At 38.5% G+C, this 17,792-nt stretch overlaps 1 protein-coding gene across 3 annotated transcripts; it reads left to right on the top strand.

The window, feature by feature from the left end:
* Nucleotides 1-285: 285 nt before the first annotated feature.
* LOC124997118 (leukemia inhibitory factor receptor-like) lies at nt 286-14,694 on the top strand. Of its 3 annotated transcripts, none has more exons than XM_047570709.1 (18): nt 286-371; nt 448-527; nt 1,371-1,522; nt 1,609-1,759; nt 1,847-2,098; nt 2,179-2,302; nt 4,758-4,894; nt 5,681-5,823; nt 5,912-6,065; nt 6,145-6,206; nt 6,415-6,634; nt 7,249-7,425; nt 7,510-7,611; nt 7,692-7,853; nt 10,603-10,731; nt 10,834-10,927; nt 11,010-11,076; nt 12,783-14,694. In XM_047570709.1, coding segments are annotated over exons 1-18 (2,673 nt in total). In that variant the 5' UTR covers nt 286-369; the 3' UTR covers nt 13,248-14,694. The 3 variants fall into 3 exon arrangements, with proteins under 3 accessions (XP_047426665.1, XP_047426664.1, XP_047426663.1); XM_047570708.1 differs by having other exon boundaries at nt 2,179-2,374; nt 5,912-6,059; XM_047570707.1 differs by having other exon boundaries at nt 2,179-2,374.
* Nucleotides 14,695-17,792: the final 3,098 nt, after the last annotated feature.

The following is a 17,792-nucleotide window of genomic DNA, read 5'->3' as shown; positions in this document are numbered from 1 at the left end:
GATTTCAAATTTGATCTGATTGCTGAAATCTGTTTAAAACACAACTGAAACTGTAACACCAGGGGCTAATGATACACAATTCAAATCAATCATAATAATGAAATAATAATAATAAAAAAAGTTTTTTTTTATTTAAATGGAAGGAGGGTTTGTCTGATCTTCCCACTGTGACTCATAGTTACGAGAAGGCAGCCACTCCATTTCCTGTACTGAAATCCCCATGGATTTCACAATCATTTTGAACTGCAGCAAATGGATTTCCAAAGAACCTTTCACTTACTGGATTTGGCGGGTGTGGCTTTAAGGAGTAAGTTGACAGTGGAACTTTCTTGTTTCAGACCTCAGAGCCTTCACCAGTCGGACTTCATCATGTAAGTCTCTGTATTTTCACATCTATACAGAAACATGTAGCTTTTTTTGACAAAAACTGTCCATTGTCGTTTTAAGGAGTATGATAATGATCACATGGATACTACTGGTCTCACTGTTCTCCAAGAGCACACAAAGTGGAAATGGACAACAAGCAGGTGAGCATGTCATCTACTAGCTTCTTATAGCAAGCAGGTATCTTTTTTTTCTTTTACAGCTGTGAAGAATGTCTGTATTAATAGCGTAAACACCTTCAGCTCAGTAGAGACCTCACAATAACTACTGTGCATTTTTAGCATACAGCTTGTGATACATAGCACTTCACAGTCATGACTGCGACTTCTTGTTGAGAGGTTTATTGACATTGCAAGGAGAGATGAAACTGAAACAAATTCCAAATGAATTTCCAATTGTATGCATTAGCACAAGTTTCACATTATATTCATAGCATTTTGCTACGCAACCTACAACGATTTATATATATATATATATATATATATATATATATATATGATCAAAGTGGGGAGTCACTGATTTTAGATTATCTACAGTCTGTTGGTATCTGGGGCTGTGCTTTTACTGCTGAACGGCTGTATCTGGCTGTTGATGTGATGGTACAGAAGGAGCTGTCTCACTCATTTGTTGAGTTGTTCTAAGAAGAAGGATGCATTTTATAATGCAGTCTGTGCTGGGGTTTCATGTAATTGTACCATAGCGGCAGGATGTTTGATACTGGTGAGTATGGAGAATGGTTTGAACCTGAATAACACAATATATTTTGGAGAGGCTTTTTTGCAGCAGGTAACTGCTTCAATGACACGTTCATGGTCTTTATGTGTTATTTAGCAACTATGGTATAGACTGGTAGATGAGGCTGGCATATAAACATGTAACAACCTTTTGTTTGATGAAGACTTTGAATTTGATAGAATCCTCATGTGTTATTTCATTGAATATAGTACTACACTGACATCAAAATGTGCTGTGGTCATTTTCCTCAGGTCTTTGGCAATGTGAACCTCAGAATCTGGTTCTTGACAGGAATGATGAGATGCTTATTTTAAATTGGGAAGATGACCCTTCATGCTCTGCATTGCATGATGTACCTATCTATGAGATTGTTGTTCTCAGAGAAGACAAGCAAGTACATCACGTAAGAGTTATATATCAACCACCTACACTTTCAAAACAGCCAAACAAACTCAATATACCTCTGACTTGTTCATGAAAATGTTTTAGGAAGTTCCCATGAATCATAACCAGAGTGGATCTAGTCATTCCTGGAAATGGAAATCCAGTTTGCCATTGGAGTGTGCTTCTCATTCGGTCAGGCTCCGTTTCCGATACAACAATTACACAAGTCCATGGACACAAGAACAGACTCTACCTGGTTAGATTTATTCTCAGATATCCTCATAATGCTATCATTTCTACACGCTTATTGTGTCTTATCATTGTGCTTTTACTCCAAACCAAGGCTCCACAAGATACAGAGTCTATCCACGGGACAGAGTGTTTGAAGCTGGCAGCACCGCCACCTTCTGCTGCATTGTGCCAGCTGGAGAAACGTTTTCCAGGATGAATTATAATCACACCGAAATGAGCACCGTCAAGATCAGCAATCAGACATATGCTCTGACTCTCACACTGGACCGTGCATCAGATTCCTGCATTGATGTACATTGTATAACAAATCAAACCTCCAAAGGGGCGTGTGTTTATGTCAGCTGTAAGTATAACGTTGATATTTTGAGTTATAAAAAACTCTCTTGTTTACACCTTTGTTTTTGTGTGTTTGCAATCTATCAGACCTGCCAGACGACACAGACCTTCAATGTGAAACCCGGGATTTCAAATCTGTCGAATGTTTCTGGAAAGTAGGACGGTCTCATCTCCCCCACCGATATCAAACAGTCTATCAGCTACTTGGAAGGTATAATATAATTATACTTGGTACAACCACAGGGTTGCGTGTGGGGACAAAAGGCTCTGAGGCTCCAGTCTGGTAAGCAACAGAGTAAATGGCTGGCTTATTTGGAAGGATGTAAGAAGGATGCCACTTCTTACAGACCAAACTAATTTGATGACACAGGTCAGAAAATAACTGCCAGACTGGTTGGAGATAACTAAAAAACTATGGTGTCTCAGATAACCACACATCCACCCTTCAGTTGAACAACTGGGGAAGAACCTATCAGGTTCCTCTCCAGTTTGCCAAGACCAAAAATCAGTGTCTAAAACTAGATAGTTGTAGACTGGAACAACACAGGCAGATTCACTGATGGCCGGTCAGGTCCAGTCTACTGCTGCTACTGTAATGTTGTGGCCAATATTTTCTGGTCACACTATCTGTCACTCATATGAATCAGTTGTGGTTTGTGTGTCATTGGCAGTACTGTTCAGGCTCATGTGCCTTTTTATGGCCAAGTAGATGATTAACCTCCTGAGAACCTGCATGCAGTTTGATATGACCAGCAAATTTAACATTTTTTTTTTTCAATAGCAATGAGCTACAACCTTGCTAATTAGCAAGTACTTGTTTGATCCGTTTTACATTTTGTCACACATTGGTGATGAAATGAATGAATGGATTTTTATTTTTTATGTTTTTTGAAAAATGCATCTGAAAGAGTGGCTGCATGTCGCCAGTAGGTGCTGCCTGGTCTCACAGGTTGGAAGTTCAGCGGCATCTCAGGTCTCAGTCCAGGCAGGCAACATTAACTCACTAACACACTTGACGGAGCTACTGGTGACATGCAGCCACTCTTTCAGGCACAAAAAAGGTCTTACTAATCCCAACTTCCTTAGAGAAATTAAAAATGCATACCAAACAAAGTTTGAGTTTCACAAGATTAAGCAACAATGCTGACTTATTTTCTTATTCCCAGTATTCTGTAGTAGTCTAGCTACTCGTTCATGAGTAACCAATTGTGAAGTTGACACTTTCTTCAAATTTCCAATTGTGAAGCTATGAATATCACAAGATTGTTAAATGGATTCTTCTCACGAACATGGTAAATGTTAACACATTTAACGGTACCATATGACTGTGTGGACAAAAATGACAAAATCACGTCAATACTATCTGCTATTTCACAACCATAAAGGTTATGGAATGCGGCAAAACCACAAATCAAATAATAGAGACACGTAAGGTCTTAATTTCCTAATTGCTGTTTAAGACTGAATGGAAGTGATCGGAAAACGTGATTAGTCTACTGGAATTTACTCAACTGGTATAAATATGTTAAGTTTGAAAAGTCATATCCCATTAATTGAAATGATGGTTTCAAAGTAAAACATGTCAAAATGAAGTTACATTTAAAACCACTTAATATAAAATAACCCTCATCTCATCTCATCTCATCTTCCACTACCGTTTATCCTCACTAGGGTCATAGGGGTCGCTGAAGCCTATCCCAGCTGTCTAAGGACGTATTCACGCCAGGCTCGTTTGGTCTGCTTCAAACGGACCTTTTCTCTGGTCCGGACTTTTTGCGTAGGTGTGAATACAAATCAGCGGACTCTGGTGTGGACCAAACAAGTGAACCGAAACCACTTCTGCAGCTGGGACTGTGTTCACTTGTTTGGTCCGCACCGTTACAGTCACCGTGACGAACCCTGGTCCGCTTCGTTTGTCCCTTGAATGCAATCCGAACCTTTTCCGAACCTCAACCTCGAACCTCAATGCAACAACTGAGCGCCTTCTTGGATTAAACGGGGTTCCCTTTGTAACAATTCACCATACACACTTGACAATCTTGTCAAGACAAAATTACCTTTTATTGTAATTAATATCTTACGCCTTTGAAGCCACCAATTCAACACACAAAAGCCTGACATGAGTGTGGGGCGTCCCGCATTTAATTAACAGAAATAATGTCCTTTTTTACGTATTATGTAAATTCAGAATAATTTCAAATCTAAGGAAAATAATTAAAGTTGCCCCATTCAACCCACTCTTAAATGTTTAATGTTTAAATTATATTAAGTTCGTTTAACTTCACGAACTTAATATAATCCATTCGCCGCATGTTTCCAAGTCCACAAAAACAAGAAAAAAAAAAAAAAATGCCATTGATTGCTAACTGGTATTCTATACCAGGAACAAAAAGGTTACAAAAAATGTTGTGAACCTGGCCAACCTTTTTTTTTTTTTTTAAAAAAAAGGTCCGGACCAAAGCGAGTGAACTATCGGACTTTCCTGGTGCGAATACACCCTAAGATAATCCTTTTATTTATTACTTGGTGAACAGTTTAGGTAAATAAAAATATTATAATTTATAGCGTTCTTAGTTTCAACACTGCAGGTAGTCACGGTGGTCTCTTTTTTTTGTTGTGGGAAAGAAATATACGTGTATTTATAAAACATGTTATTTGTGTTTCAGTCTATGTGAGGATGGATTGAATGGTAAATGTTCGAAAAAAATAAGAGTGGATCCTGGTGAAAGGAATTGGACCTTATCAGTACAAAATAAACTTGGAAAACTGGAGCTCCACTACACGGCAGACCTGACAGAAAGAGGTATTTTTACAACAACAACAACAACAAAATAATAATAATAATGTTTACGTGGTTCTACAATTGCGGTCAGAAGTTTACATACACTTTAGTAATAACAGATTTTTTTTTTTTTAACAACCCCACATATTTCATGTAGTCTGTTAGGACATACTTATCTTTCCTGTGTATGGCGAAAGCAATTAAAAAGTTATCAGATAATTCACTATATCACAATTCCAGTGAGTCAGAAATTAGTATTTCGATAGCATTGGTGGCCTCCTCAAGTTTTTTTTGTATAGGTGGTGTCCATGGTGTGTAGTTTTGTTTGCAGAGATGAAAGTGGTAACATCAGTAATTTCTTTTCACAATAAATCAAACTTGTGGGAGTCTAGAATTTCTTAGCTATTGGTTTATCACTTGATGTTCATATGTGAAATTAAGAGTAGACCTTGAAATACACTACTCAGAAATTTAAGGTTTAATGTTTTTGAGCAGCTTACATCCACAGATACGCCTCCACCAGAGGCTTCTAAAGCCATGAGAATTTTATAAAGTATTCCCAAGCTGGTTAATGGCATAGTCTTCTGAGACATGGAAACTGTGATATAGTGAATTACAAGTGAAATCATTATTGGAAAAAATCTCATAATATGAAATAATGCAGATTTCCTAACCAACTTGCTAACACTATAGTTTGTAATCATGAAAACCCTTTTTAAAGGATTTCAAGGAGTATGCTTGTAAACTTCTAGCCTCAGCTGCATTTGTTCAATATTTTCAGCTGATTGTTGTGGTCTTTTGTTTCAGTGCACATGCTTCCTCCATACGTGAATGTTTCATCTGTGAATGCCAGAAACATCAGTCTGGAGTGGATGTGGAATGTGCTACAATACAATAATATCAATATAACCTGCCAAGTAAACATTAGCGATGGTGAAACTTCTACAATAGTGAGTTGAGGGTGAGACATTAGGTCATGAAAGTAAAATGCCTCCTTTAACCAGGTTAACATAATTCTTGTCCATATTGCATTTCCAGAAAGACAACTATGGAACTGGCCTTAATTTTATAGTTATAACTGATCTGACACCACACTGGACATATAATGTGAGAGTACGATGCAGAACTTCACAAAATTTCTCGGAATGGAGTGAATGGAGTCATGAAGTAACCAACAACACAAATGGTGATGGTATGTATTTTAAAAAGCAGACAGACATTTAATCAGTCTTGAAAATTTAACAGATATTTCTTTTCTGCTTGCACTACAGTCCCAGATGCTCCGGATGTGTGGATGCAGATGAGGGAAAACCGAACTGTCATCTTGTGGAAAGTAAGTTTAGGTGTATTTGGGACCACTCTCATTGCAAGGATGCAGGTTCGAATCCAGCTTGTAGACAGCAGAGGGTAACACTACTGCTTGCAAAAAGAAGTCAGATTGTACTGTAGTCACCTTCAACAGTTAGATGGTAGTGATGACATCAGTGCATTAGGTTTTCATATGCTGGGTTAACTAAATTCCTGATGTTACCTCTCTCTAGCCACTACTGGACAAGCAGAGCCATGGAAACATCATAGACTATCAAGTTGCCTGGGCAAAGACCAGTGAGCAACATCAACAAAACCAAACAGTGCCTCATAGCCAGCACAGTCTTGCATTGAATCTGGACACACAAAAAGAGCATATTGTCACAGTTACTGCTAGAAACATATACGGCCGCTCACCAACATCAGTCGTCAACATTCCTAGCCTTGGTCCAGGTAAGAATTTAAAAGACTTGCACACATTACATCTAACAAATGTGAAACTCTTTAGGAAGCAATGCAACAAGTTGGAAATATGTGTAGTTTGACATCTAGTGGAAATTTCCATTTTGTGTGTGTGTAAAACACTTTATGGTGAAACATAAATGTTTGTCTTGCAGTTTTAGGACTCAAGAACTATTTTGGTCATATTTATGCAGATCACATATTCCCAAACTGTGAAGACTGTTATATAAACTGTCAATGTCTTGAGGGAATTCCCTTTAGTTATTTGATCCTTTAAAGGTCTAAACAACACAGTGGTACCGGAATATATAACAGCATCTGAAAATGAAATTAACCTCAACATCCTCAAGGCACATACAGTATGACCAGCCAGGCAGACTAGATCAAGGTGTAGACTTCATGAGTGATTTTACTAACAAAATCATAGACATTCCAGGAAAAACTGTGGGCATGACTACTGTCAAGATGTGTCAACAAGTACAGTGGAATTAAGAATGTCTGTGTGACCGAGTTAGGGGTATTTATATTGGTTTTGTGCTATAGATCTTTCTGAACTTCCACAATTATTATCAAATCTAATATTTAAAAAAAATATCTGTTTTCAGATAGAACCAGAGTGAACACTTCTGGGATCACTGGCAGCAACAGTAGCTTCAGTCTGTCCTGGTCTGCCAGTATGAAAGCCACCTGTGGTTATGTAGTAGACTGGTGTCCGTTTGGGCATGGCACTGTGGAGTGGCTTAAGGTACCTCCCAATAAAACTAACGCCAGAATATCTTCAGGTAAGTCCTCTTCTTTACCTACAAAACTTTTGTGCCTAACATCACAATTTCCTTATATTTCAACATGTTATTCTTGAACCCAAGAGAACTTTAAAGACGGAATAAGGTACTTATTGTCCATATACGCCTGCACCGAAAGAGCTCCTGTGCTACTAGAGAGATTCGAGGGATATGTGAAAGAGAAAAGTAAGCCAGAATTTCATAACTTCTCACACAAAATATTAGTGCTTAAAATGGCATGTGTGTCATCCAAGTCACTTTTTCAGGAATAAAAGACGAGCTGTTCAAGTCTTTGAAATTTAAACAACAGGACTCCAATGTTGAGGTAAACTGGGATCCAATACCTTTGAAAGAACAGACTGCTTTTATCCGAGGCTATACTCTTTACGCTTTGGACAAGAATAGCCCAGTCTTCAGCGTGAGCACCGGTAAGCTCAAACTCACTTTCTTATCACGCAAATAAATTAACTGAGAACTTTTGTTCATTAATGTTTTTTTTTTTTGACCTCACAAGTGTAGCCTAGGGTGTGTTAGTACGCTGTGTTACCTCTCTAAGGTGGTTATGAATCTAACACCTCAGACCCATCAGTCACAGAGCTTTTTTTGATAAATCTTTCCTGTAACTGATGATCAGTCACCTACAGTAGCTTGATGAAGTTTAACACATTGCTTCAGGTCCTTCAACATTTCTGTTGGATTAAGATCAGAACTTTGACTTGGCTGTTCCAAAACATTTTTCTTCTTTAACTATTCCTTTGAGGAACGACTATCTTGCTGCATGTTCCAGTTTCCTAAAATTTTCTCTTAGAATTCGCTCACAAACTAAATTTAGAATTCATTCAACCCATCCTATTCCAGATGCAGAAAAACAAGCCTACACAAGAACATCACCACCCCATGTTTCACAAACGGGTTGAGGTTCTGATGCTGGAATATAGTGTTTTGTTTCTAAACACCTTTAAAACAATTGGTCTCATCTGTCCACGGTAGTCTTCTGGCTTGTCTACATGACGTTTAGCAAATTGTACATCATGGTTGTTTAGTGATGGTCGATTCATGGACATTAACCAACATGAGTGAGGCCTTAAGTCACTTACCCAGTTATCCCGAGTTCTTTTGTGACATCTCCCACTATTATGTGTCTTGCTTTAGGATTGATCTTTGTTGGTCAACCAGTACTGTGGAGGGCACCAGTCATCTTAAATATTCTACAAAGTATTTAAAGTTTAAATAGTTTTGTAACTTTTGCCAAACTGATGAACAGCAACTTTTTTTTAAAAGGTCTTTAGAAAGCTCTGTGCCATTATACACTTCCACAAAGATGTGTTATGAAGATCACATTGTGACAAATCCCTGATTTTTTTTTAAACATAGCACAGCACTGAGCCACACCCAAATGCCATTCCATTGAAACACTTCTGAATAGATGGACTCTAATTTGGTGTTGAAATTGATTTGTAATCCAGGAAATCCACTTACTTTTGCAACTCACATGCTATATGTGAAAGGGAATAATGTTATTCCCTTTTCATTTGTTTAATTGGGTCCTTTTTTCTCTACTTTCTGGACATGTGAATATCCACTCAGATTTCTTTTCATTTTTAACAGAAACAGGTGGATAAAGAATTATCACCCTACCTTGTGAAGTAATGGTCAAATTCTATCAAAGCCAACCTACTTAATTTTGCTGTATGTTTGTATTTGAAGCATTGTAATAAATAGATGCAAGACCTAAAAAAAAATAAATAAAAGCGATGTCACAAACAAAGTCACAGTGATCACTAGTAAATTATGAACAATCGTACAATTATATAGCGAATAATTGCAAATAAAGCAATTGTATAAATCTGGGCTTTGTTTCAAATTAGTCAATATTTTAGTAAAAAGCTGAATTAGAAAAATATTCCACAGACTGATTTAACTCAAATGGTACTGCATTGCTCCAGAATGCCATTGAGAAAATATCAAAGTATTGTCACTCATGTTTTAGCACTCATCCAAGTGGCCTCTCTAAAAGAAGACATTTACTATGATGTTTGATTTCAAAATTAAAGCCCCATCAAATGTCATGTACATGTCATGTCCTTTAGGTAATCTCCCCATTTCCAAAAATCTAATTCCACTTCAGAATGAATATTCAGAACCTCAGAATAACACCCAGAAGGTGTCATAGCCATATGTAGATTTATGAAATAAAGTCCCACAAAATGTTGTGTACTCTCTTGCTTGTCCATATGACCCATATCAGTTCTACTTTAGAATGATAATAATGTCATATCAGTTTCTCTTTCCTCTGAATTCAGATAGTTAAAGGATCCCCCATTCTAGTAATCTGTTTTACTTCAGATCGAATCTACACAAGATGTTAGAAAATATCAAGGCATTCCGTCCACAAGATCTACATTTTGTCTGCTTTCTGTTTCACATTGAATTTAAAAGGAAACTCCATGTTTCCATAGATCACTTCCAGAGAAAATAAAGCATTTCAGATGATTTGGTTTGCTTTAACACAGTTATTTTGAGCTCATTTTAATTTGAATATTGTATCAAAGTACTGACACGTTTAAAACAGACCCAAGGAATAACCAAATTGATCACTTAATATCTTTTGTAGGTCACAATTGTGTACAATGATACATTTTCATAATATTTCTATTTGTCCATCAAATACTGTGACCTGCTGCTTTGCTTTTATGTTAAAGGTCTGCTCTTGCAGGAGCTGCAGGTGAGGCCTGAACCTCTGCAAATATCATCACTTTGGTTTTTAGCTGTATTGATCAGAAAGTGGTTCACTCCGCACCAGTTGTTCATCAGATTCTTGTACTCCCGCTCCTGACCATTCCCGATACACCCCATAATTGCATTGTTGTCTGAGAAACGCAGGGCACAAAGGGAGGAGTAGAAAACAAAATAACTTTAATCAAAAAATGGCACTGTAGGGTAAGCAAACACAAATCCAAAAGCAATTCAAAAACTCTTGAAACTATATTGGTGTACTGGAAACTAATGCGCCAGACAGATTAGAGGCTGCAAAATAGAGCTTTCCAAACCTTGATGTTTCTGTCCTGATTTTATTTCTCTACACCCAATACAGAACAAAAGTAAAGCATTCTGTGTTATGCGGTAACCATAGAGATGTTGCTTAATTGTCATACCAGTGTCTTTCTCTTTGTTTAGACAACCCAGAGGCCACCAGCCTGACTGCAACGAACTTGAAAATCACATCATACACGTTCACAGTTACGGCACAGACAACATTTGGAAAATCTGGCAATACGTCTATTATTGTGACCTTGAATTCTCAGAGTATGATATTTATTTTTTTCAGCCCACATTACTAGATATTCTCTTCTATCACTCTCTGTAATTTAGTTTGATATACTTATCTGGGCTGTTTCTCCTCACTAGCTGATAACTTGATCAAGTCAGTCTTTATTTCCCTGGGAGCAGTTTTTGGTCTCCTTTCCCTCATCACTATCCTCTGCTATAGACACTGGGCATGGTGAGCAAGCCGGCACATTCATTTTATATGCAATCTGCTACTTGGTTTGAGATTTATTTCCTTGCATTCTTGCATTCCACAGCATCACTCAGAAAATCTACCCTCCAATACCAACACCAGTGTTGAAGGACAAGTGGTTGACATCATCGGTAAGTTTTCAAGATCATGGCTTAAAGGGGGGCCCCACTGATTTTATTTATGTGAAATTCATCATGAGATGAAATGTGAAAGCAGTTATGTTCTTCCGTTTCTCCTGTGAAAATCTTCCTGATGATGCAATATCGATATCACAGTGATATCATCGAAATCAGAATTCTCTTTAGAAGGGGGTTGTTCCTTGCCACTGTCGCCCTCAGGCTCTGGAGGTTTCAGGTCGGTTTTTGTAAAGGGTCTTGAGACAATTTGTATTCTCACTGATGAATTGATTGAATTTATTTCCACATATGTTCACATATACATTATATTGCCAAAATATTTGCTCACCCATCCAAATAACTAAATTCAGGTGTTCCAATCACTTCCTTGGCCACAGGTGTATAAAATCAAGCACCTATTCATGCAGACTGCTTCTGCAAACATTTGTGAGTAAATGGATCGTTCTCAGGAGCTCAGTGAATTCCAGCGTAGTACTGTGATAGGGTGCCACCTGTGCAACAAGTCCAGTCATGAAATTTCCTCACTAGTCATTATTCTACAGTCATCTATCAGTGGTATCATAACAAAGTGGAGGTGATTCGGAACAGCAGCAACTCATGTAGAACGACAGAGCAGGGTCAGCGGATGCTGAGGAGCATAGTGCACAGAGGTCGCCAACTTTCTTCAGATTCAATGACTACAGACTTCCAAACTTCACATGGCCTTAAGATCAGCTCAGCAACAGTGTGTAGAGAGCTTCATGGAATGGGTTTCAATGGGCAAACAGCTGCATCCAAGCCATACATCACCAAGTACAATGCAAATCGTGGGATGCAGTGGTGTAAACCACGCCGCCACTGGACTCTAGAGCAGTGGAGACATTCTCCTCAAATTTGATGGACCAATCTGTGTTTGGTGGTTGCCAGGAAAACGGTACTTGACTGACTGCATTGTGTAAGGTGTGAACCTTGGTTGAGGGGGGATTATGGTGTGAGGTTGTTTTTCAGGAGCTGGGAGCCTTAGTTCTACACTAAGAGATTTTGGACAATTCCATGCTCCCAACTTTATGGGAACAGTTTGGAGATGATCTCTTCCTGTACCAACAAAGAAGGTCCATAAAGTCATGGGTGAGGGAGTTTGGTGTGAAACTTGACTGTCCTGGACAGAGTCCTGACCTCAACCTGATAGAACACTTTTGAGATGAATTAGATGAAGACCAACATCAGTATCTGACCTCAAGTTAGTGTCTGGGGTGAAAGGGGTCAGCATGCAGGTCCTGAAGAGAAGGTGGATTGTAGGCAATTACCCTTTCAGTCTTTATCTTGCAAAAAACAGACAGCACTTTTGGGGCTTGACTCACAGGCCTGTCTGACTGTCTGATCTGTCTGATGTCCATCTTTTGATACTTTGACTTGAACATTAATTTCAGGTATAAAAGTGGTGCAGCTAATCCTCTGATTATAACACAAATAGGACTATTCCATCTGACCCTAGCAATAGTTTTCTGCACTTAACAATGGGGGTTTGGTGTATGTCTGTCTTTATTCAGGAGCACAGTGTTACACCAAAATACTTCACTTGCATTTAGATCAAATCATATTCATAATTAATTCGATTATTTTTTAGCACCAAATAAATAATGTGAGGTTATTAGTATGCTGATGTTTCCATTCAGCTCGTATTTTTTTATGAATGTGGGGTAACTGTGTTTGTTTTTCAGGGTGGACAACTTCTCATGGATCAGAGTTTCCACAGTGAAGCAGATGTCATGGATGTTCCAGAACTGCATTATAAATCTGGAGGAGCTCTGATTTCTTATGCAAGCAGGGAGGACATGTCTTTTGCATTTCCTAAAGGTTACTACAACAAGGACCTGAAAATGTGTACCCAGCCACCCCTCACCCTACCCACTACAGCTTTGAAGTCTCAGTCGGGTTTACCAACTTCTCCTTTCAGAGGTTTATTTACTAATCCATCATATGACCTGATAATGCAGACACGGAATCAGCAGACAAACTCAGGACTTGAGGTTCAAGAGGAGACACCTACACTGAGATGCTCTAGTGGGTACAAGCCCCAGAGTCAGTCAAATCCCGATATCCTGAACCAGATCGAAGCGGATTCAGACAGTCCTATGTTCTGTGTCACCACTTACATTTTGTTACCACAGCCATCTTCCACATAGTTGCTGCATGCACAAACAGCATGTCATAAGTGTGAACAGATTTATTTATGATGTTATTTAAAACATGGTTAAACATTAGTTTATTGAGCAACAGCAACAGATAAAGTGACATACAGTCTTTATAAATGTAATTCATAAAGCATTACGCTGTCTCATAGTTGTGATATTTGTCTGTAGTTACTGTGGGCACATATTTTTGGACTCAAAATTAAAAAGTGAAATAGAGACAAGCATTCAAACTTTGTTGTCACCTACATACCTTGAAGATGCCAGTTTCTATATAAGTATACATCTGTTGTTGGACACATAAAACTGTTTAGCTGTTTACCAAAATATATACTGAATTAGGGTTTAAAGTGTCAGTGGTAAGTTTGAATTCAAAATATGATATACAGTGGTGTGAAAACGTGTTGACCCCGTTCCTAATTTCTTATTATTTGGCATGTTCGTCAAACCTAAATGTTACAGACCATTAAACAAATTTATATATAAGATAAATATAACATAAACACAAAATGCAGTTTTTAAATGAAGGTTTCTATTATCAAGGGGGGAAAAAATCAAAACCTTTTTTTCATTTATCAGGATTTGTTGGATTTGTATAGGGTGACTGACATAGCCATTACTTTCACAGTATGTTTTGACACATTTCCTATTTCTACTGCACCATCTCATCAGTTTTGCTGCAATTGTTTGAATGTTTTGCTGCAATTGTTTGAAGTGTTTATTGATGCTATCAATAAACACTAGTCCACTGTACATAGTGTTTTTGCTGTTGTTCTGGTACAGGTTGGTGTAGTCACATTATAGAATTGCTTTTTTCTTTTTCTTTTCTTTTTAGCTAAATCTAATCAAGTATTCCTAAACTGTTCTTGTTTTGAATCAATTCTTTTCACCTTGTGGTGAATCCTCTGTATTCACGCTGAATCTTACTAAAATGCCCATCACATGGAAAATTTCCATCTCTTCTTTCAAAACTGCAGGCAGGTTTGCCTTTACCAAGGAAAGGATTATGTGGTCCTCCATCACTGCTGTCTTCCATGGATGACAGGACTTTTAATTTTTCTAAGCTTACCAGTGTGTTCCTCTTTTCTCAGAATATACCACACAGTTGATTTGGACACTCCTAATGTTGTTTCTATCTCTCTTTTACACTTTGATTTGTTTTTTACAATCTGGTGATGGTCTCTTTCACCACAGTGAGGGCTATTTTGGAGGCCTGACATGAATTTACAGCTGTCTAAATGAGCACTTGGAATCCACAGTAGAGCTTCCAGTTTATTAAGTAATAAGAAAATGTAGTACATTTATCCATGAAATCACTTTTAAGTGAAGTTCCCAATTATGTTTGGCCCCCTGTAGTATATAATTGTATGAAGTGTGTCAAAAGTGTGTCAGTGTACTTCAGATCTAACAACATTATAAAAAGGAAAGGAATTTGTATGTACTGTACTTTGTGTTCATTTTATTTAATAAGGCTGATCATAAACAACAACGTTCCAACACAAATAACTAAGCCAACTACTCATTTTATTACATCTGAGCAACACACTTAAAAGTGTTGAATGTTGTTGAATGTCGCATTAAGCTGGTGTACTGATGGCTGTTGTTGCAGGGTTGTTGTTGCAGATGGCTGTGGAGGAGCTGAGGAGCAGCGTGTCCCTGCTCTTCCCTTGTTCCTGAGCTCATTGGTGCTTTGCATAAAGACGAACCACCATTGGCAGCTTTTCAGGCAAGGCGTTTTTTTTTTTTTTTTTTAAATAGTCTTCCACAGTGTCTGACACGCCTTGTGCATGGGCAAGGGAGCCTTGGCTGTTGGTTCATTGGCTCATTGGTTGACCCCAGTCCCTCTAAGCCTCCATTAAGAAAGTAATAAGGAGCATTCTCTTCTTCTCATTGTCGTGCTCACCACACTGACCAAATGGTAAATGTAGCCTGCCACCAGACATTCTCCAAAAGAAGGCTCCATCGATTCCATTAGTAGCGAGACCGACATGCCCCGTCTCTCTCTCCTCACAGCAGCCCTTCCACGGAGTCCGCCACAGGGTGCTGCCATCCCTCAGGGCACCCATGCAGGGGTGCCCCAGCCATTTTGGTGACTCTACATAACCTCAGGCTGATTGCTGGCCCTGGTGGTGGCAAAGTCTCATTCAAATGTCTGCGATCAACTTTCAGTGGTACTTTACTTGCCTGCCATAGTGACCACGGGTAATAGGGAAAAGGGTTTGTTTCCAAAGAGAGAGTCTGAGAAACAACAACCACATCAAGGAAGGTGGCAGGTGAGCAAATTACCCACTCCTGACTCAGGGATGTAATGATGCAAAATAACAATACAGGAATCTTTTGATGCCCTTTAAATCCTTTGAGGAGTCTGGTGCCAGGAGTGTGTACTCCAAGTCGTATCGATTGTTGCACAGAAACATAGGCTCCAAAGATATGATGTTGAATTTCCACATCAGAATGGCCTAGTATGTCTTGTGCAACAATTTGAGGTGCATCAGTCTGAGGGCATTTAAAACTTTGAAGATGAGACAGGCATCCATAAATATTTGATAGCTGTCTAGATCAAGAACTTTTTAGGACATTACAATAATGAAAGTGAAGGGGTTTCCTGACTAAAATCTTAACTACCTTCTTGAAGGGAGACTTAATAGGTTTTACTGTACTTTCTTTTGCATGTGTCCAGGTTGTAAAACAGTAATTTGTGTGCAAAAATATCATGGCATGCATTGGACTTTAGCTGATTTGGAAGTAAGAAATGGCCTTATATGATAGAAGTTTGTGATTTTGGTGAAACATAAAGCAAAAATTAAATAACTAAGAAGTTCAACTCAGAAAAGACTTAATGCCAAGTATATTTCTTCTTACAAGGAACTTGCCTTGGTGCTGGTAAACACTAAAATATACAGATATACAAAAAATATTCACTGCATTGTTCAACAGGTGCGCTGCGGATGGATGTTCACCATGCAAGTAATCCTGCACTCGAGGAATCGCAGCCACATTCCCCTCACTCAGCCTCTCCGTGGCTTTAATGGTTTATCGGAGTCACCTTAAATACCTTTATATGAATGTTGTGGGCTTGCACCAGCATCATCAGGCCATGTTCTTCAGCTGTGAGATGATATCAGATTATTGGAGAAATATTTTCCTCACACCAAAGGGGAATTTAGAATCACCAGTTGACCTAATGAGTAGCTATATCTTTGGAAGGTGGGAGGAATCTGGAGTACCTGGAGAGAACCCAAGCAGACACAAGGAGACCTCCAAAACCTTCTTGCTGTTAGGCATCAGTGCTAACCACCACACCACTGTGCTGTCTTTATTCAGTTCAGTTACATTTTATTTATATAGTATTAATAACAATCAAGATTGTCTCTTCATATACTTTACAGGACCATGAGTCTGAAATCCCCAGAGCACAAAGGTGACAGACACAAGTAAAAATTGCCATTTGGACAGAGGGATATGCTAATATCTTGCTATACAGTACTCATGTAAGTATGTATAGATAGCGAGGAAAAACAAATCTGAGGATACGTGCTCAGTGCTAAAGAAAAGAAAGTGGAGGACAGGTGCTCAGTGCATCATGGTCCCCCAGGAGCCTAGCCCTATAGCAGCATAATTAAGGGATGGTACAAAATATCTTAAGCCATTTAAGTTTTAGGCCTAAACTTAAATGTAGAAATGGTGCCTACCTTCGGAACCTAAACTAGGAGCTGGTTAAACGGGAGAGGGGCTAGGAACTATTCTACCTCAAACAAGCTAGCACTTTGAGAATGAATCACCTCATTGGAGTAATATGGTACTATGGGGTCTTTGCATGACTGGGAATGATTTTAAATTCTATTCTTCTACACAAAATTAGACTAATATAGTCCTTCTTACTAATTCCCATTAATGCTCTTGCTGCACCATTTTACATCATTTTGGAGTCTTTTTGGAGAGCTCTTTGGACAGCATATTCTGGTCAAATATAACTCCAAGGCTACTTACAATGATATTAGCCCAAGGTATTGCCATGGAGAGTGATTATATGAATCTCAAGTGAATCTATGAGATGGTTAGGGACAAATAAAAAGACTGCTTTGTCGAGTTTAGAACAAAGTTACAGGTCATCCAAGCCTTTATTGATTGATTGATTTCATCTGGCTTCATGGATAAATACAGTATAGCTAGGTGCATAGCAATGGGAAAGTGTGTACTAGAGGTTGAATGACTTCTGATATTTTAAAGTCGACTAATATGTGGTGGAAGTCTAGAGAGGATTTGGACTGTTCCTTTGCTAGCGTTATTGGATGCTTTTTCAGATGAGTGTGCATTGCAGAAGTACTTTTGTTGTATTTCAGGACTTAGGGCATATCATGTTAGAATGGGCATAATCTTTAGTGAAATATTTCCACACACTTGATGAACTTTTACTAGTTAGCTGAATTGACACACTGGACTTCTCACCTGTCATACTGTATGTTGGAAACATTGTAATTGTCACATCATCATGGCACAGCAGTAAAGTCGTCTTATCGACTAGCCCCCACTGAGCAC

This window comes from Mugil cephalus, chromosome 19, assembly GCF_022458985.1.
Source record: "Mugil cephalus isolate CIBA_MC_2020 chromosome 19, CIBA_Mcephalus_1.1, whole genome shotgun sequence".
Lineage (NCBI taxonomy): Eukaryota > Metazoa > Chordata > Actinopteri > Mugiliformes > Mugilidae > Mugil > Mugil cephalus.
Note: the sequence above shows the minus strand (reverse complement) of the source record. Positions and strands in the feature narration are given on the sequence as shown.

What these genes read in the sequence shown, in the direction of transcription:
- LOC124997118 (XM_047570707.1), top strand. An exon ending in TGGAAATGGACAACAAGCAG is followed by an intron (nt 528 to 1,370) that starts GTGAGCATGTCA and finishes CATTTTCCTCAG; the next exon opens with GTCTTTGGCAATGTGAACCT. An exon ending in TGTGACCTTGAATTCTCAGA is followed by an intron (nt 10,732 to 10,833) that starts GTATGATATTTA and finishes TCTCCTCACTAG; the next exon opens with CTGATAACTTGATCAAGTCA.